This window comes from Fundulus heteroclitus, chromosome 11 (assembly GCF_011125445.2).
Source record: "Fundulus heteroclitus isolate FHET01 chromosome 11, MU-UCD_Fhet_4.1, whole genome shotgun sequence".
In the NCBI taxonomy this organism is placed as follows: Eukaryota; Metazoa; Chordata; class Actinopteri; order Cyprinodontiformes; family Fundulidae; genus Fundulus; species Fundulus heteroclitus.
In genome coordinates, this window is record NC_046371.1 from 26,407,598 (window position 1) to 26,422,437 (window position 14,840).

At 41.1% G+C, this 14,840-nt stretch overlaps 1 protein-coding gene across 1 annotated transcript; it reads right to left on the reverse strand.

Moving 5' to 3' along the window:
- Positions 1 to 1,600: 1,600 nt before the first annotated feature.
- LOC105929399 (transgelin) lies at positions 1,601 to 10,677 on the reverse strand. Its single transcript, XM_012867165.3, has 6 exons — positions 10,535 to 10,677; positions 8,293 to 8,416; positions 3,563 to 3,749; positions 3,288 to 3,459; positions 3,065 to 3,167; positions 1,601 to 2,942 (listed from the first exon to the last, which is right to left on the reverse strand). Exons 3-6 carry the CDS (start codon positions 3,740 to 3,742, stop codon positions 2,789 to 2,791), a joined length of 609 nt encoding a protein of 202 aa, XP_012722619.1. The 5' UTR covers positions 3,743 to 3,749; positions 8,293 to 8,416; positions 10,535 to 10,677; the 3' UTR covers positions 1,601 to 2,788.
- Positions 10,678 to 14,840: the final 4,163 nt, after the last annotated feature.

Below are 14,840 nucleotides of genomic sequence, written 5' to 3' on the forward strand. Positions count from 1 at the left end.
TTCAAAAGCTAAAAATATTTTGACTTACTTTGTTAATTAAATTAGATAAGGCAACACTGATAATATCAATAGCCCACTTAGCAAATTAGTCTTGTAAAAGGTTTGAATTTCCTGGGAATTCAAGACACCCGTTGTGACTCAAATTTTTTAATCTGGAACACACTGATGCATGCAATTATCGACCCATTTTCAATTGTACCAGTAATCTAATATGCTAGTGGCTAATGAGCTATTTGGAAGACAGATTGTAAACCATAAACAATTCTGATTTCAACCAAAATACTCAACAGGAATGGCCATATGTCACCTTACAAAAGCCATTAAAAGCATTCTGGATTGAGGTAAAATTGTTGGAGCAGTGCTCTGAAATTTCTGAAAAGCTTTTGATACAGTAAACCCCAAAGTACTTCTGCTAAAATTGAAACAACTAAATTTCTCTCAACATAGGTTCATTTGTCTAAATCTTATCTTGAATCTAGACTTAAAATAAGCAATGGCAATTCTAATTTGCAAAAAAAAAGCAACCTAGGTGTTCCACAAGGGTCAATACTGGGACCTCTGCTTTGATTTACCTAAAATTTGCAAAGACGCTAATAACCAACTGTATGCAGATGATACAATAATTTATGTAATAGCAGACACTCCTTATCAAGCTGCAGAATTCTTAACTTAGCAGTTGCTGGAAAACTGCTTAACATTAGATCATGCAAAAGCTGTTTCAGTGAGTTTCCCTTTAAAGAGGAAAACAGTGAGTTTTGTGGTAAATATGGACCAAAAGGAAATAAGGGAAGTATCTGAGTTCAAATATCTGGGAGTTAGTTTGGATTTTAAACTTAAGTTGGGTGCTCATATTAGGAAAATGTCTAAGACCATCAAGGCTAATACTTTCAGGAGTGAATGCTACTTGTCAAGACTTGATGCAAATTTCCTGGCTTTCCTTGGACAGGAAACTTGACTAGTCTGTATGATTTCATGGAATTTGACTTTGCCGCTATATAAAAAGAAAATTTAATTGATGGGGGGGGGGGGGGGGGGGATTACAGCTCAAAAACAAAAAATGTGTAGATCTTTTTGTTTAAAGCAAAACCATCCTCAAATGTTTTTCTGAATAGATTAATACTATAGAATAGATTGGAACACAAAATGTAGACAAAAGCAAGGGATGTGAATACCTTTGGATGGCGCTGATCACTTTTTACCTAAAGTCTTATTCCAGCTAACCAGACTCCGAAAGTCGCTCCTAGCTTAGTGATAAGTTATACATGCTGTAATTTCCTCAGTTTGCACTTTCACGATCCTCTTTTTCACCATGCCGAGTTATGGATATGTTGACTTTCTGTTTTGTCTGGAAGTACTTGCACAACTCTACTTGATTGTATTCTAAAAAGGGCAGAGTGACATCTGAAGGGGGAGGGGAGAAAAAAAACCCAAAAAAAACTGATAACACTGCCAGAAAGACAACACTAGCAGATGGAAATATGCAAATGATTATGTGGTGTCTAACAAATAACTCAAGCTGTAAGTTTCATCCATAGCAAACGTATTACTCAGACATTGGCCCATCTTTGAATGCACCACCCGGTGAAGTTTTATTTTCAAAAAAAAAAAAAAAAAAAAAGGAGCTGCTTATTGGTTACAATAACAATGTTGAAGAGGAAAACAGGGAGAATTGGGTGTTGCATCTGACATTTTTTTCCAACTTCACTGAAAGGATGAACAGTAAGAAAACAATTTTTAATTATTCCATTCACAGAAAAAACAAAACATTTATTTTTGTTGGGGGGGTTTTCGTGGCGAGGTTATGAGCCGTGAATAGGTTTACTGCAGGAAGTATTTCTCATTGGACAGTTTTCCCTGTAGACTCAAGCTAATGGCTAATCCAAATAGGCCCAAATCAAAGTGAATTCATGCCATCTTCAAACAAGTAGTCTCAACAGTTTATGCAAATATTAAAATCAACCCTTAAACCACTATCATGGTTGCATCAGGCTGTATTTGCATAGAAGCCCGTTTGTCACATCAGTTTTGTCATGTGAAACACTTATTGCAAAATGAATCATGTTAAGCAATCTTAGAGCTGTCCTACCGGTGAAGTCAGAATTAAGTTATGCTGTTACATCGGAGCAATTTAGTAAATGACAGGATAAGCCTAATGTGATCCATCTATCAGTGTGCGTCACACGAGAAGGTTATTGTGATAAACCACTAATTGAAAAACAATTGACTTCTGTGTAAATAATTCTGATACAAATTCCATCGTGGTTTAAAGATTTACAAAACAGCATTCACACAAACCTTCAAGAAGCAATTAAAAAAAAAGTTTAGATGGCAGTTGTCCATTGGTATTGGCCTAACTCTGACTAGCTGTTAGGTTTGGCATCCAAGGAAATCTAATCCTAATTCACCAATATGAAAACCTTTACAGTGTTGCCCATTACAGGCAAGATAGTATCCGCTCATAACCTCTCCACAAAACCTCAATTTCAGAAAAATCAAAGCATTCCCTTACAGGTCTTGAGTGAAACATGCAACAATGGCTTTAAAAACATAATTCTTGAGAGACGGGCAGAGGGTAGCTATAAATCTACAATGTACCAAGCTTTAGAAATCAGCTTAAGGTCTCAATGTAATGTGTGTTGCATATGTGCACATGTTCTCTTTGGTCCCTAACCTGGTCCAGTTTTGCCTTAAACTGGAAGGTCACTTTTCTCCCCAATGGCCAGAGTCAGAGTCATAGCTTCTCTGTCCCTCTCAGAGGACAGGAGGAAGGGATAAAAACTGCCCTCCTTCAGGGGTTGTTGTTGATGATCTGCCTCGGCCGTCCGTAACCCGTCATACCAGCTTGAGACGCTCCCCGATTTGTGCCCATCTGAAGGCCGATGACGTTCCTGCCTTCGTTCAGCTGATCCTCCGAAAAATCTCTCCTGTTCTCCTGCGACTTCCTGCACACGTACAAGCACTTCTTTTAGTGTCTCGTGCCTCGTTTTTCCCCAGTCATCTAGATCTGTCTAGATGGGACAGATAACTGGCTAATCAATTGGGAGGAAAAACAGCTCAAACTCACTTGGGGAACCAGTTGGGATCTCCTTTGTAGTTGCCATCATTCTTTGTGACAGCCAAACTACCCAGGGCCAGCAGGGTCCTCTGAACGGCAGCCAAGTCCTTGCCTGGAAACATGAATCAGTCTCAGTCGAACACATACAGGAGGAAGAAACGGACCTGAACAATATGTTCTTCATCTAGTCTACAGTAGTTCTGCTAAAACCAAATCAAAAAAGGCGTCTTACTTTCATAAAGATCCACAGTCTGGAACATGTCCGTTTTGATGACTCCGTAGCTTTCTGCAGCCTTAAGGAACATGGAGATTTGCTCCATCTGCTTGAAGGCCATACTGGAGGTTTTAACGCTCTTTATTGGTTTGTTGGCTCCATGCAGGCTGTTGATGAGCTCACAGAGTACCTAAACGCAGAAGGAGGCACATCCCTCTCATTAGCACTGCCACCAGTGTGATTTACTGAAGTCATATTTAGATAATTGCATTCCTGCAGACCGAAACACTCACACATCCATCCTTGAGCCACTTTTGGAAGCCGGTCTTGTCTGGCTCGGGCCGGCCAACTCCGGGGCCACACTGGGCAACGATCCACTCCACCAGCCTCTCCTCCAGTTCTGGGTCGTACTTCTTATCAATCTTACTCTGAACCTCGCGGCTTAGGCCGTATGCTGGACCCCTGTTTGCCATGATGGTCCTGTTGGGTTTTAATGTTAGAATTAGATAGGCTGGTAGTTTACCAAACCTTACATCCTGGCAGTGAAGTGCGTCCAACAATTAACCTGCAATGCAAACACCCAAGACCCTGGACTTCAGATGAGATGCTCTTTGTGGGTGTATTATGGTTTATTTTCTAAATATCGTAATAAGAAGGGGCTTTTTCAAGGGCTTTTTACAGTACCTTGCAACAGTATTCAGTTCTACAACCTTTCCACATTTTGGCACGCTTGAACCTTAAACTGCAATGTACTTTGAGTTTGAGTGTTAGATCAACACAAAGTGGAGGAATAGTGATGCCGAAGGAAAATTATTCTTGGTTTTCAAATCTTTAAGTCATAAATAAAATTCTATTAGGTGTGCTGGACATTAGCATTTAACTCCTTTTCCTTGGTTACACCTGAAGAAACAAAAACCAGGGCAACCAATTCCTTTCCTGAAGGTTACCACCTAGTAAACACGGTTCACGGTTGCGTCATTTAACCTCTGCATAAGTCCAGCTGTTCTGTGAAAGCCTCAGGAGGTTTGTTGGAGAACATTAGTGAACAGCATCATGAAGACCAAAGAACACAGCCAACAGGCAAAAATGGCACTATTCCTTCATCAATATTGTGTTCAGAGTATCAAAACAGCTAGGCTCTTTCTCTCGCTCAGTGAAAATATTTAAGTGCTTTGAAAATTAAGTGGTATGGTACACTGTGGGGATACTTTTCTTCAGTAGAGTCAGGAAAGCCGCTCAGATCTTCCTGACGTCCTGTTGTAAACTAAAGATTGCGGTGGTGATTCAGCGTCCAGAAGGACAACACCCTAATCATACAGCACCATCTACAAAAGGAACGGTTTAGATCCAGGCTTGTTTTGTAGCCGTTAGAACGGTCTAGTCAAAGTCCAGACCTAAATCCAATTGGGCACATGTGGCAACACGTGACAATTGTTCATGGACGTTGTCCATCCAAACCCAACTAAGTTTGAGGTATTTTGCAAAGAATAGAAAAACAGCCAGCATGCAGATGAAGACATGCCCAAAAGACCTGGAGCTGCAATAGCAGCAAGAGGTGGTTTTACTAAAGCATTGCCTCAGAGTGAGCTGAATTAACATGTATGTAAGACTTTCAGATTTAAAAAAAAAAAAAAAAAAAAAAAGCCATTTTATTATGATTATTTTGGTGCTAGATTAACAGTTGTACATACTTGATGCATAGAAAGAAAATAATGCAGTTTGTGGTTTTAATGTGGAAGCTTTGAAGGTGTAGCCCCATTTTATTGCCCACTCCTTTGTTAGCACAATCATTTGCTTTTTATTGAGTTATAAGGGACTGTAGGTAGTATCTAGTGTATGTCAACAGTAAAAATAAAAGCAGTTTCTGGTCTCAAGTAGGGAAGAGGGAGGGACGAGGAATTCCCTGAAACCTATCGGGATTACTGTTTGTATAGCCTATTCAACTGTACAGTTGATTGTAAATTGCCATGCGGGAAAAACACTGAGTGGGGGTGTTTCCATTATCCAGACCAGGGCAGTGTAATTATCCAACAAAGACATGAAAATTAGAGTGATGAATGTCTTGCGGAATTACAACTCGGCCCGGCCTGTAAGTAATTGCGGTGGGCCTATCTCACTTATTAATGCTGTATGAACTTCCTGTAGAAAAACACCCTTGCTCCCTGCATCCTGTTTGCACACTCTGCTGTCACTTCCTTCCCCTCTTCCTGACAAAGGTAGCTGTGTGCACAGAGCCATCTAAAAACAAAACAACGCAGTGTTTTGTCGCTATGGGAACGCGCTTCGAAATGACAAAGACTGCAGTCAGCCTGTTAAATCGATGCATGTCGGGGATGCAAAGTCCTGCAGTTTCTGGATTCCAGATAAGATATATAGACGCTTGGAACTGCGGTTTTTCTTCAACTAATCTAGCAGGTGTGCCAAAAAAAGTGGCGTGTTTTCTTTAAGTTAATATCGCTAAGTAGCATGTTCTTTTTTGTTTTCTAGCAGAAAAACCTGCTTTAATTTGGTCCACGAAGCATATTAGTTCCTCTAGGGCAGAAAGACACACCTGTTTTGTCCATTGCGACACAAGAGGCTCGTCAGGCTTGCACAATAAGTGATGATAGCTTTGACAAATCATCCACACTGAAACAGCTGAGGATCACTTGCACATCGTCTCTTCGCCTCCCCAGGTTTCAGCGGTTACACACTTGAGAAGATGGCCCGCTTCCCACCTAAGTTGTTCCAGAACCAGTTTGACGCAGCAGCAAACTTGGAAAAAAATAAATAAATAAAAAAAATCTAAAGTGCGTTTCTCAATCGGAGGAGTTTCATCAGGGATGTCCCGTCTTGCCCGCGTTAACATGTTGCAGCTGCAAACGTCAGGACTCATCTCAGGGAGAACTCAAGGATGACGGAGTCACAATAACCTTTCACTTGGATTACCTGGCACTTCTTATTTGAAGAAATCTCACTCTCTGCCGTTCTTTGAAGTCAAAAATATTGCTTCGCCTCAGAGCTTAAATACAAACGCCTGCTGCTGCAGTGTCTCCAAGCCGGTTGCGTGTTCGGGTGTTGGTCTGGGGCTTTAGGGAGGTTGCAGGAGGATCTCTGCTCTGTAGCAGTCAAGCTGTCTGATGGCTGCTTGGAATCAGCCATAACACCCCCACTGCCGAGGTCACAGCTGTACATTTAAATGTTTCATCATATTTGGGGCTCAGTACGGCTTCATTTTAAAAAACCAGGCCCAAACCAAGTGTGTAGGCAAGGAACAATATGAGATTCTTGGGGAATTTAAAGAAAGTTTCATGTGTCAACACTAAGTAGTGAAAGAAGACTGTACAAAAAAAACAAAACAGAAAAAAAAAAAAAACAGAAAAAAAAAACAAATCAGCCATCTTGTCAACATTACAGTTTGAATAACCAGATTGCTACCAAGGGCTGTTCAGAGCTGCTTTAATTTGCTTTTTATAATTCTATGAGAGCCAAAACATTGATTTAAAATCATCATGTTAAGCTTTTTGCGTAGAATATGAATAATTAATGCACTTTTTCCATTTAGTGCAACGAGTCCAACAAGCTGACAGAAGCTAGTTTATCATTTGGGCTTTCTCCTGTTGGCGGTTTAATACACATCCTGCTTGCTTACCAAAAATGGTTCTAATAAGCCATCGCCTTAACTGTGAAAGGTTGCACTCTTAGTTTTTATGTTGCAACTGTATTTCATAGAGGAGGGGGGGAAGAGTTGGTACCCTTTCAGCCAGCTGTCCAGCAGTTCTCAGCAACAGATGTGAGAGTGTTCACGTCAACTAAAGTCTGAAGACTTAGTTGGTGTGAACCAAGAAAATACTAAGAAAATACTGCTGTGAAAAAGCTCTAGTCACTCAAACAGCTCCTCTAAACTCTTAGTGAAATCCTGTCAAACAGTTTAAAAAAAAAAAAAAAAAAAAAAAAAAAAAAAAAAAAAAAAAAAAAAAAAGTACAAAGTACTCCCCCCCGGTTTTAAAACCATAACCTTTTATTGACGGTATACATGGAGACCGGTAACTGACCCCTCCCTACCATAATTGTCTCTGAATTTGGTGCAGCGAGAACATGGAGCTACTGCTTTTTAAAAACCTTCAGTGCTCATTTTACATCTCCATCTACTGATATAGACATCACTGCTACAGTAAATCACAGCAACCAAATCCTTCATACAAATAACTGGCACAAAAATATGCTCGTTTACGCCAACTCCCCAGATTAGCAATATGCAGAAATCTTTTATCTCAAGTCATGCACAAACCGCATCTGATTTTTCAACCAATCTAATAAAATGACAAAGTCATGCAATACTTTTATCGTCACAAACTCTTTCCCGCCAACTGTTTGCCTTATAACACCTGAAACTCCCCTCGTCTCTGCACCGTCATCTGTGCTCCCTTCGTTTCAGTCGCGTCATTTCCCACCACCGCTCCTACACTTTCACATCATTAGAACTTGCAGTCATCCGTCGAGAGGCGTTTCACAACTGCCTTGTTATTGCAACAGAATGAGAAAAAAAAAAAAAAAAAAAAAGGAAAAAAAAAAACAGCAGTTCTGATCACGTAAAGGGAGCCGACTTGATATCAGCTTTTGCGTTTGCTTTTCTTCTACAGGCTCGAGTGCTCTCACTCACATTCTTTACACACGCACACTTGATACGACACACGTGTGACGGATAAAGGTCCGCGCTCTCTTCCTGAATCAGAACGTTTTTGCTGTTTTGGAGCTTTCAAACCGTTTAAAGACTTCGTTTCCACGTGTGAAACGGGACAGAATGTGGAAAGAGACTTTCCCAGCGTGTGCAGGCCGAATCAGAGAGAGGAAACCAAATATTAACCTCAAACCTGCGTACGATTAAACGGCGCGGGAGGAATGAGAGCAAGGAAGAGGGTGGGGTGGGGTGTGTGAATTATTAAACTCTTTCAGTCTTCCAGCATGGGATAATCCACACAAAGCCAACAAAAGGGAAAAGGAATTCAGAAACTTGAGACTGACGAGGAAAACTTTTACTTACGCTCTGTGGTGCTTTCAGGTGCGTAGAAGTGAGCTTGGCCTTGCGTTGCTGTTCCCTTCACGGCTCGGGGCAGAATCTGTTGCCAGTGCAAATGCAACACACACCTCCTGTCTGAACTTTATGACTGCAACAGACAGAGAGAGGAGAGAGAGGAGAGAGAGCAGAGCAAACAGAGAGTTACGCCTTCAGACCCTCTCATTTCACTCTATGACCCGCCCATATGGCTCCATCTTCATTTCCCCACGAAAATTTAAATTCCTTATTTAGGAATAGGACAGGAAGGGGGGGTGGAAAAACCCCCCAGAACATGTGACTTGAGAGTGTGGTGTGGTCGCTGACAGGAATTCTCCACATTTCCTACTCAACCACAGGAGAACAAGATGGGATTAAGCAGGGGGGGGGGGGGACTGAGGCAGGGTTGATAACATCCTCCAGAAGGGAGCAGAGAGAAGGGAGTCGCTGTAATTAAAAAGAGCAACGAGGCACATGTAGGAGGCTATGCGTCGCTTTAATTGAAGCTGGTGCTGTTTGTAGTTTTTAAAAGAAGTCCGTCTGAAACTAAAACAGCGGGCGGCTGTGAAATGGAAACCCCCATCAGGACGAACAAGAGGAACCGGGTGGCGATACCCAGAAGTCTGACAGCTGGCTCTTCGTTTTAGAAGCAAGGTTTTTGGAAACTTGTACGAAGACAAGCAGAGACGATCCCCTCTGAGGTATTCCAGCCAACCCAACTCTTGGTGGCGGCGGCAGCAGCAAGTCTGAACCCGTCAGGACTTTTACATGAAGATACGGGATCGTTTCTGGTGCGATTACCCTCCTAGAGCCATGCAGTATTTAAGCCCACCAGGAATCTGGACCCCCGTCATGGGTTTTTAGTTAAAACCACACAGGACTCAGGAGGCCCATGCATTCTCCAACCAGAGTCTTGCTTGTGTTTTAGAAGACCATTTCCTTCTTTCCTGCCCTGACTTTGGGTGCATCACAAAATTGTAGGGCCTTGCAGAAGTATTCACTCTTTACCGTGTTACAGCCACAAATCTTCTGAGATAGCCAAACACAGAGTGCATAACTGAAGTGGACGATGGCAAAATAGTTGACTTCAATAGCCACGCAATCAGTAAAGACCTCAGAAGTTTGTTACAGAACATTAGTGAACAGACAGCATCACAAAGGTGTACAGCACCGCTACCTGTCAGTTCCCAGAATGGGGCGAAGCTGCAGTGTGGCTTGAAGCTGGGATATGTTGCAAAACAAGTTTTCAGCATCACATCACAACACTTTTCAATCCGCCCTCTGAAAATGGAAATCTGGCCGTCCACCTGAACCGACAGTCTGGGTTAGGATTGCTAATCGATAGCAGCCAAAAGGACCACAGCAAATTCTGGAGGAGCTGAGGATTTCCATGGGAGAATCTGTCAACAACTATATGAACGCTCCTTCAACAAATTTGAGTTTTATGAAAGCGTGGCAAAAGAAAGTCATAAGTGCTGCTCAGAGTTTGCCAAATACCACGTAAAGAGGTAATGTGTGGAAGGAGGGTGGACTACAAACAAAAACTGTAGATTCTAAACCAAGACTGCACATCATACCAAATACAATTTCCTTTCCAAAAATATGGTGGTGGCAGCATCATCATCATGGTCAAGATGATTTGAGCTAAACACCTGAAAACTGATGTTTGGTCACATTCTGCATCCTGAGCTGGAACCTTTCTGCAAAGAATGAGCCAAAGTCTGATGTTGCAACATGACAAAATATTTAAAAAAAAGTTCAAGGAGGCATGAATACTCAAGCAAGTACATGACATTTTTCATTATGATCATTTAAATGATTCTGGCCCTAAATGTATGAACAACATCTGACAGTAATCTTGGCTGAGAAACATCCACATAGTGGAAATATTGAGCAGACATATGAGAAATGTAATATAGGGGAACTGTGCATTGAAAGCAAAAGCACCCTAAACCACAATCCTCTCGCTCCCTCAACCAGTTCAACCAATAAGAAGAAAACATTTCTGTGTCATTGCTTTTTTTGAACGCTTCATTTGTCCTGCTAAGCTTGACAGCACCATGCAAATGTTTTTTTCTGCTTTTCAGCTCTAAAATGCTGCACAAGTGAGTACCTCCAGGCTGCGTTTGCGGCGTTCTCATCCCTGACACTGAACTTCCAGATTGTTGCTGCTCTTTAGCAACATCTGGTGGATAAAAGGTGGCAGAAAGCAGCCAGGATCCTCATTTACCTCTGTGTGATCGCTGAAGTCAGAGCAACTTGTGCTCTGGAAGTCACCGTGTCACGTAAAGCAGTCAGAGGCTGTAAAGATGTAACTGAGAGCCCAGGATTCAGAAGGTAGTCAAAACTCAGCCAGCACAGCAGCAGGCGGCAAGCAAATGAGATCAAACAACCGTCTGAGAAAACCCGGAAGTGTTAATACTAGGAAGGGTGATTAATGAGTGAGGACAGGTGTGCTGATTACAGGGAAACAGGTGTGAGGAGCTGAGGAAAGGGTTGAAGGTTTTAAATAAAATAACCAAAAAAAAAAACGTCTCGATACACAGAAATAATAATAATGATTAAAAAAAACAATCATAAAAAAACTAAAACACAGAAACCTCAACATTAAAGCTAACATGGAGGTCAGCTTTTAGGACATTAAAGGTTGTCAAATGATGGTGTCACAAATATGCAATACATTGCAAAGTAAAGCAGACAAAAATCCATCCATCCTTTTTCCTAACACACTCTCTCTCTCTCTCTCTCTCTCTCTATCTCTCTCTCTCTCTCTCTCTCTCTCTCTCTCTCTATATATATATATATATATATATATATATATGTATGTATATTTCTATATATATGTATATATATATACATATATATATATATATATATATATACATATATATATATGTATGTATATATATATATATATATATATATATATATATATATATATATATATATATATACGCTGTACATATACGTACATATACACACACAAGAAGAATTTCTTTAAATGTGTATGTATGAACACTTTTTTTTTACACATCTTCAGGAGTGTCCCATACTTAAACTGTACATACTATAAATATGAAGGGTTTAGAAGACGTTAGTGCAATGGACTCAGTAGTCGCCCTAGGACATAGATACGAGTTAACACAGGTTATTTTATTAGACTAAACTTAGTCAGACGTCCCGCTGGGTGATAATGATCAAGCTTTAAGCTGCTAATTGAAAAAGAGCTGCCTGGTGGTCGCGGCACTGTGCAGCCATCAGGGTGTTAACGCAGAGCCTGCTGGACACAAAGAAACCTCACAGGCTGAGATGATGAATTGCAGCTCAGGGGACGGTCAGAGAAAAGCAGTTAAGTGTTTTGTTGCTTTCAGCCTCGGAGGCGAATGATTTAAGAGTGATCCTATGTTTTTGGCTGGCCTCCAGAAAAACTTCACGCGCGCTGCCTATAAGATCTGTGTCAGTGAGTTCTGAGTTTTGTAAAAGGTAAAAACACTCAGAACAAAGTGGTCGTTCCTGGGTAAAATCAGCTGGATACGTTAATAATAAATGAGGGCCTGCATGGCTCCGTGACATAGAACGGTGCCGCAACACTGTTGCTCTCTCTCTCTTGCAGGGCTATTGATCTCCATCACCTCGTGCATTGAGTCTTACTGCTTTCCATCAATAGAAAATCACGTGCTTGTTTCAATAATATCAGCATTACTTTCTAACCAAATTCTAGTGAAACTAAACAAGAACAACACAAAAGAAAAACTTTATGATGCGTTTAGTGAAGCTCTCGCTAAGATTAGTGTCACTTTTTATGACATCAAACTACTATAACAGACATCAGTGGAGTAAGAACAGTGGGGCCTTGCAAAAGCATCTATACTGACTTTTAACTGTTTGACATTTTGCCACATTACAACCACAGGCTACACCGTGTTCTGATGCCCCCTCATGAATTCCAGTGCAAAAAAATTCCCTTCTGAAGTTAAGCGATTAGTAAAGAAATTGTGTCATTTAATTCCAATATAAACTAAACTGCTCTGTTGTTAGTGGACAGCAAACAGCATCCCAAATAACAAGGAAATGCACATGCAGATGCAGCCTCGACAGGGTGGAAAGCACTGTTGTAAGCCCCAAATGGTGAACAGCTTGATTACAGGTGGTTTGCCGCTTGGAGTGAGTAGCTAAAAAAACAACAACACTTCACCGTTAAACATGGTGGTGGCAGACTCATGCTGCGGGGATGCTCCCCTTCAGTCCAGGACGTTAGTCAGAGTCAATCAGAATATATGCACTAATTACAGGAAAGTCCTGCGAAAAAGCCTTTAGAGGCTGCAAAAGACTTGAGACTGAGTCGGAGGTTCGCCTTTCTGCAGGACAACAAAGCTAAGCGTACGGCCAGAGCTGCACCAGCGTGGTTAAGATTAAAATGACTTGATGTTTAAAGAATGGACCAGTTAAAACGGTTTATACTAGAGCCACATTTCTCCATTCCTAGGAACTATACCAACTGTGTTACCATCATCCAGTGCGGTGATTGAGAAGTCCACTGAAAGTCTGTGGTAAGACCTAAAAATGAACAATGGCAGATGCTCTCCATCCAATCGGACCAAGCTTGAGCTCCACATCAAACCTGAATGGTTAAAAGGTCTATCGCTAGTCTTTCAAAGACGGCAGAGAAATGATCCAAAATATTTTTATTTTTTTTTGGGGGGGGTGGCATTTATTATTTTCCTTCCACTTCACAGTTGTGCACTACATTGTGTTAGTCTAACTCATAGAGTCCAAATGCCATACTCTGAAATATGTGGTTGTAAAGTGGCAAAGTGGGAAGAAAACTTAGATAAATATGAACAATTTTCCAAAGCATCACATTAGTTACTAAAATGGGATTCAAATTAAACATTGACATAATGTGGTACACTACATGAAAAAAAAAACATCCTAGATTATGATTGACACTATGATTACTATGGTAAACAAAAGCTGAGAGGCTCTTGGTTCTTCTACCGCTCAGTGGTCAATTTGCTCCAATCAAGGTCATTTTAAAGCTCCAGTTTTTCGCGTAGTTTTGTAATTGCTCTAATGGCCAACTGAAAAGTGAAAACACTAAATGCCGACACGATGTTGGACTGGTAGAAGTGGGTTTCTGCATACGGAGCGGAAAAGGAGCTCTATTTATTGCAGCTCTTTAAAAAATAAAATTAGAACACTTCATGCATACTAAATGTCATTCTGAGCTCCTGCTCGCCGGTGATGAATTGTGTTTCGCACAATCCTCTGCTTACAACTGCACGGATAATGATGCAGCAATAAAAATTAAGGCCAAACTTTAAAGCATTGCATTTTACTAACGCTTAACATTTAACATTGTCACACAGTTTCAGGGGTAGCTTAAAGCGGGACCGTTTGCAAAGACGTGTGTGGGGGCAGACGAAGAGCCATCGACAGACCGGTAGCATCGGATAATTAAAATACCAAAGGGATAGAGAAACAGTTCAAGTTACTGCTAGCTGTCTTCATTGCAGGTATGAGGACTATTTGCTCAATGCGATCTCAGATGTGCTGCGGTTTACTGCTGATAAAACAGAGCGATTCTGTAACTCTCACATCTGCAGCGCGCGGTGATCACAACCGTTGATAATTATTCTCCCCGTGCTCTCAGCTGACCCCTGAATGTCCATATAAATCTTATCCTCTCCACCTCTTCACTGTGGCCATCGCTCCGAGGCAGGAAGCAGTTGAGCAGAAAATACTAATTTGCCCTGAGGTAACTGTTTGGTCACGTTCCAAATTATTATGTGAGCCCTACCCGTTCTTCTTAGTTTTAAAGCAAAGTAGAGGCCGCAGTGATGACATCCCTATCCTAACCGACTGATTTGATTGCACACAGCTGATGGATGGCAGCTACGTGCTGTTTATTGCAGCTGTAAACGAAGATCAGACTTAATTTATGTGACATGTGGATATTGATCTGATAGAGGTGAACAGATGGGGGATGGGGGTGAAAAAAAGAAACTGAGAGAGAAAAGAAAGTGTATATGGATTGTTCAATCCCCTTTTTTACGCAGGGTTCTGTGGAGCTGTCAGTAGCATGTTCTCATTTCCCGTGCCACTAATGCTTTAGGTCGGCCATTTATGGTGCTCCAGCACAGGCTAACCTTCCATCTGATCTATGACATTTCATTGTTTGTGTATATATAATGACAAAGCACTTTATCCTTATCCTATGGCCTCCACCATTAGTGTCCGGATCCTGGAGGAAGACTTCACTAATCCCAATCCTAAAATGAACATCCAAGCTCGACATTCGCAGCTTTCACATTCTTCTGCCAGGGTCCGAGCGCCAAAGAACTTTTAGTTTATGTCAATGAATCTCTCTAATTGCCTCTTTGTCTGTGTGAGTCTCTCCAGATTGAAAAAAAAAATGATGACTACCTTTACAATGCGCTATACGTAATTTATCATCTTGTGCAAAGGTGACCCCTGTGTACATTTTTAAAAATTTGTGTTTGCACTAGAATATCAGTTTACATTTATCCAAAATG

Bases quoted from the DNA above. Each gene is read 5' to 3' on its own strand.
- LOC105929399 (XM_012867165.3), bottom strand. From the start codon at position 3,742: ATGGCAAACAGGGGTCCAGCATACGGCCTAAGCCGCGAGGTTCAGAGT. The intron at 3,460-3,562 runs GTGAGTGTTTCG...TTCTGCGTTTAG, and splicing joins AGTGGCTCAAGGATGGATGT to GTACTCTGTGAGCTCATCAA. The intron at 2,943-3,064 runs GTGAGTTTGAGC...GTACGTGTGCAG, and splicing joins GATCCCAACTGGTTCCCCAA to GAAGTCGCAGGAGAACAGGA.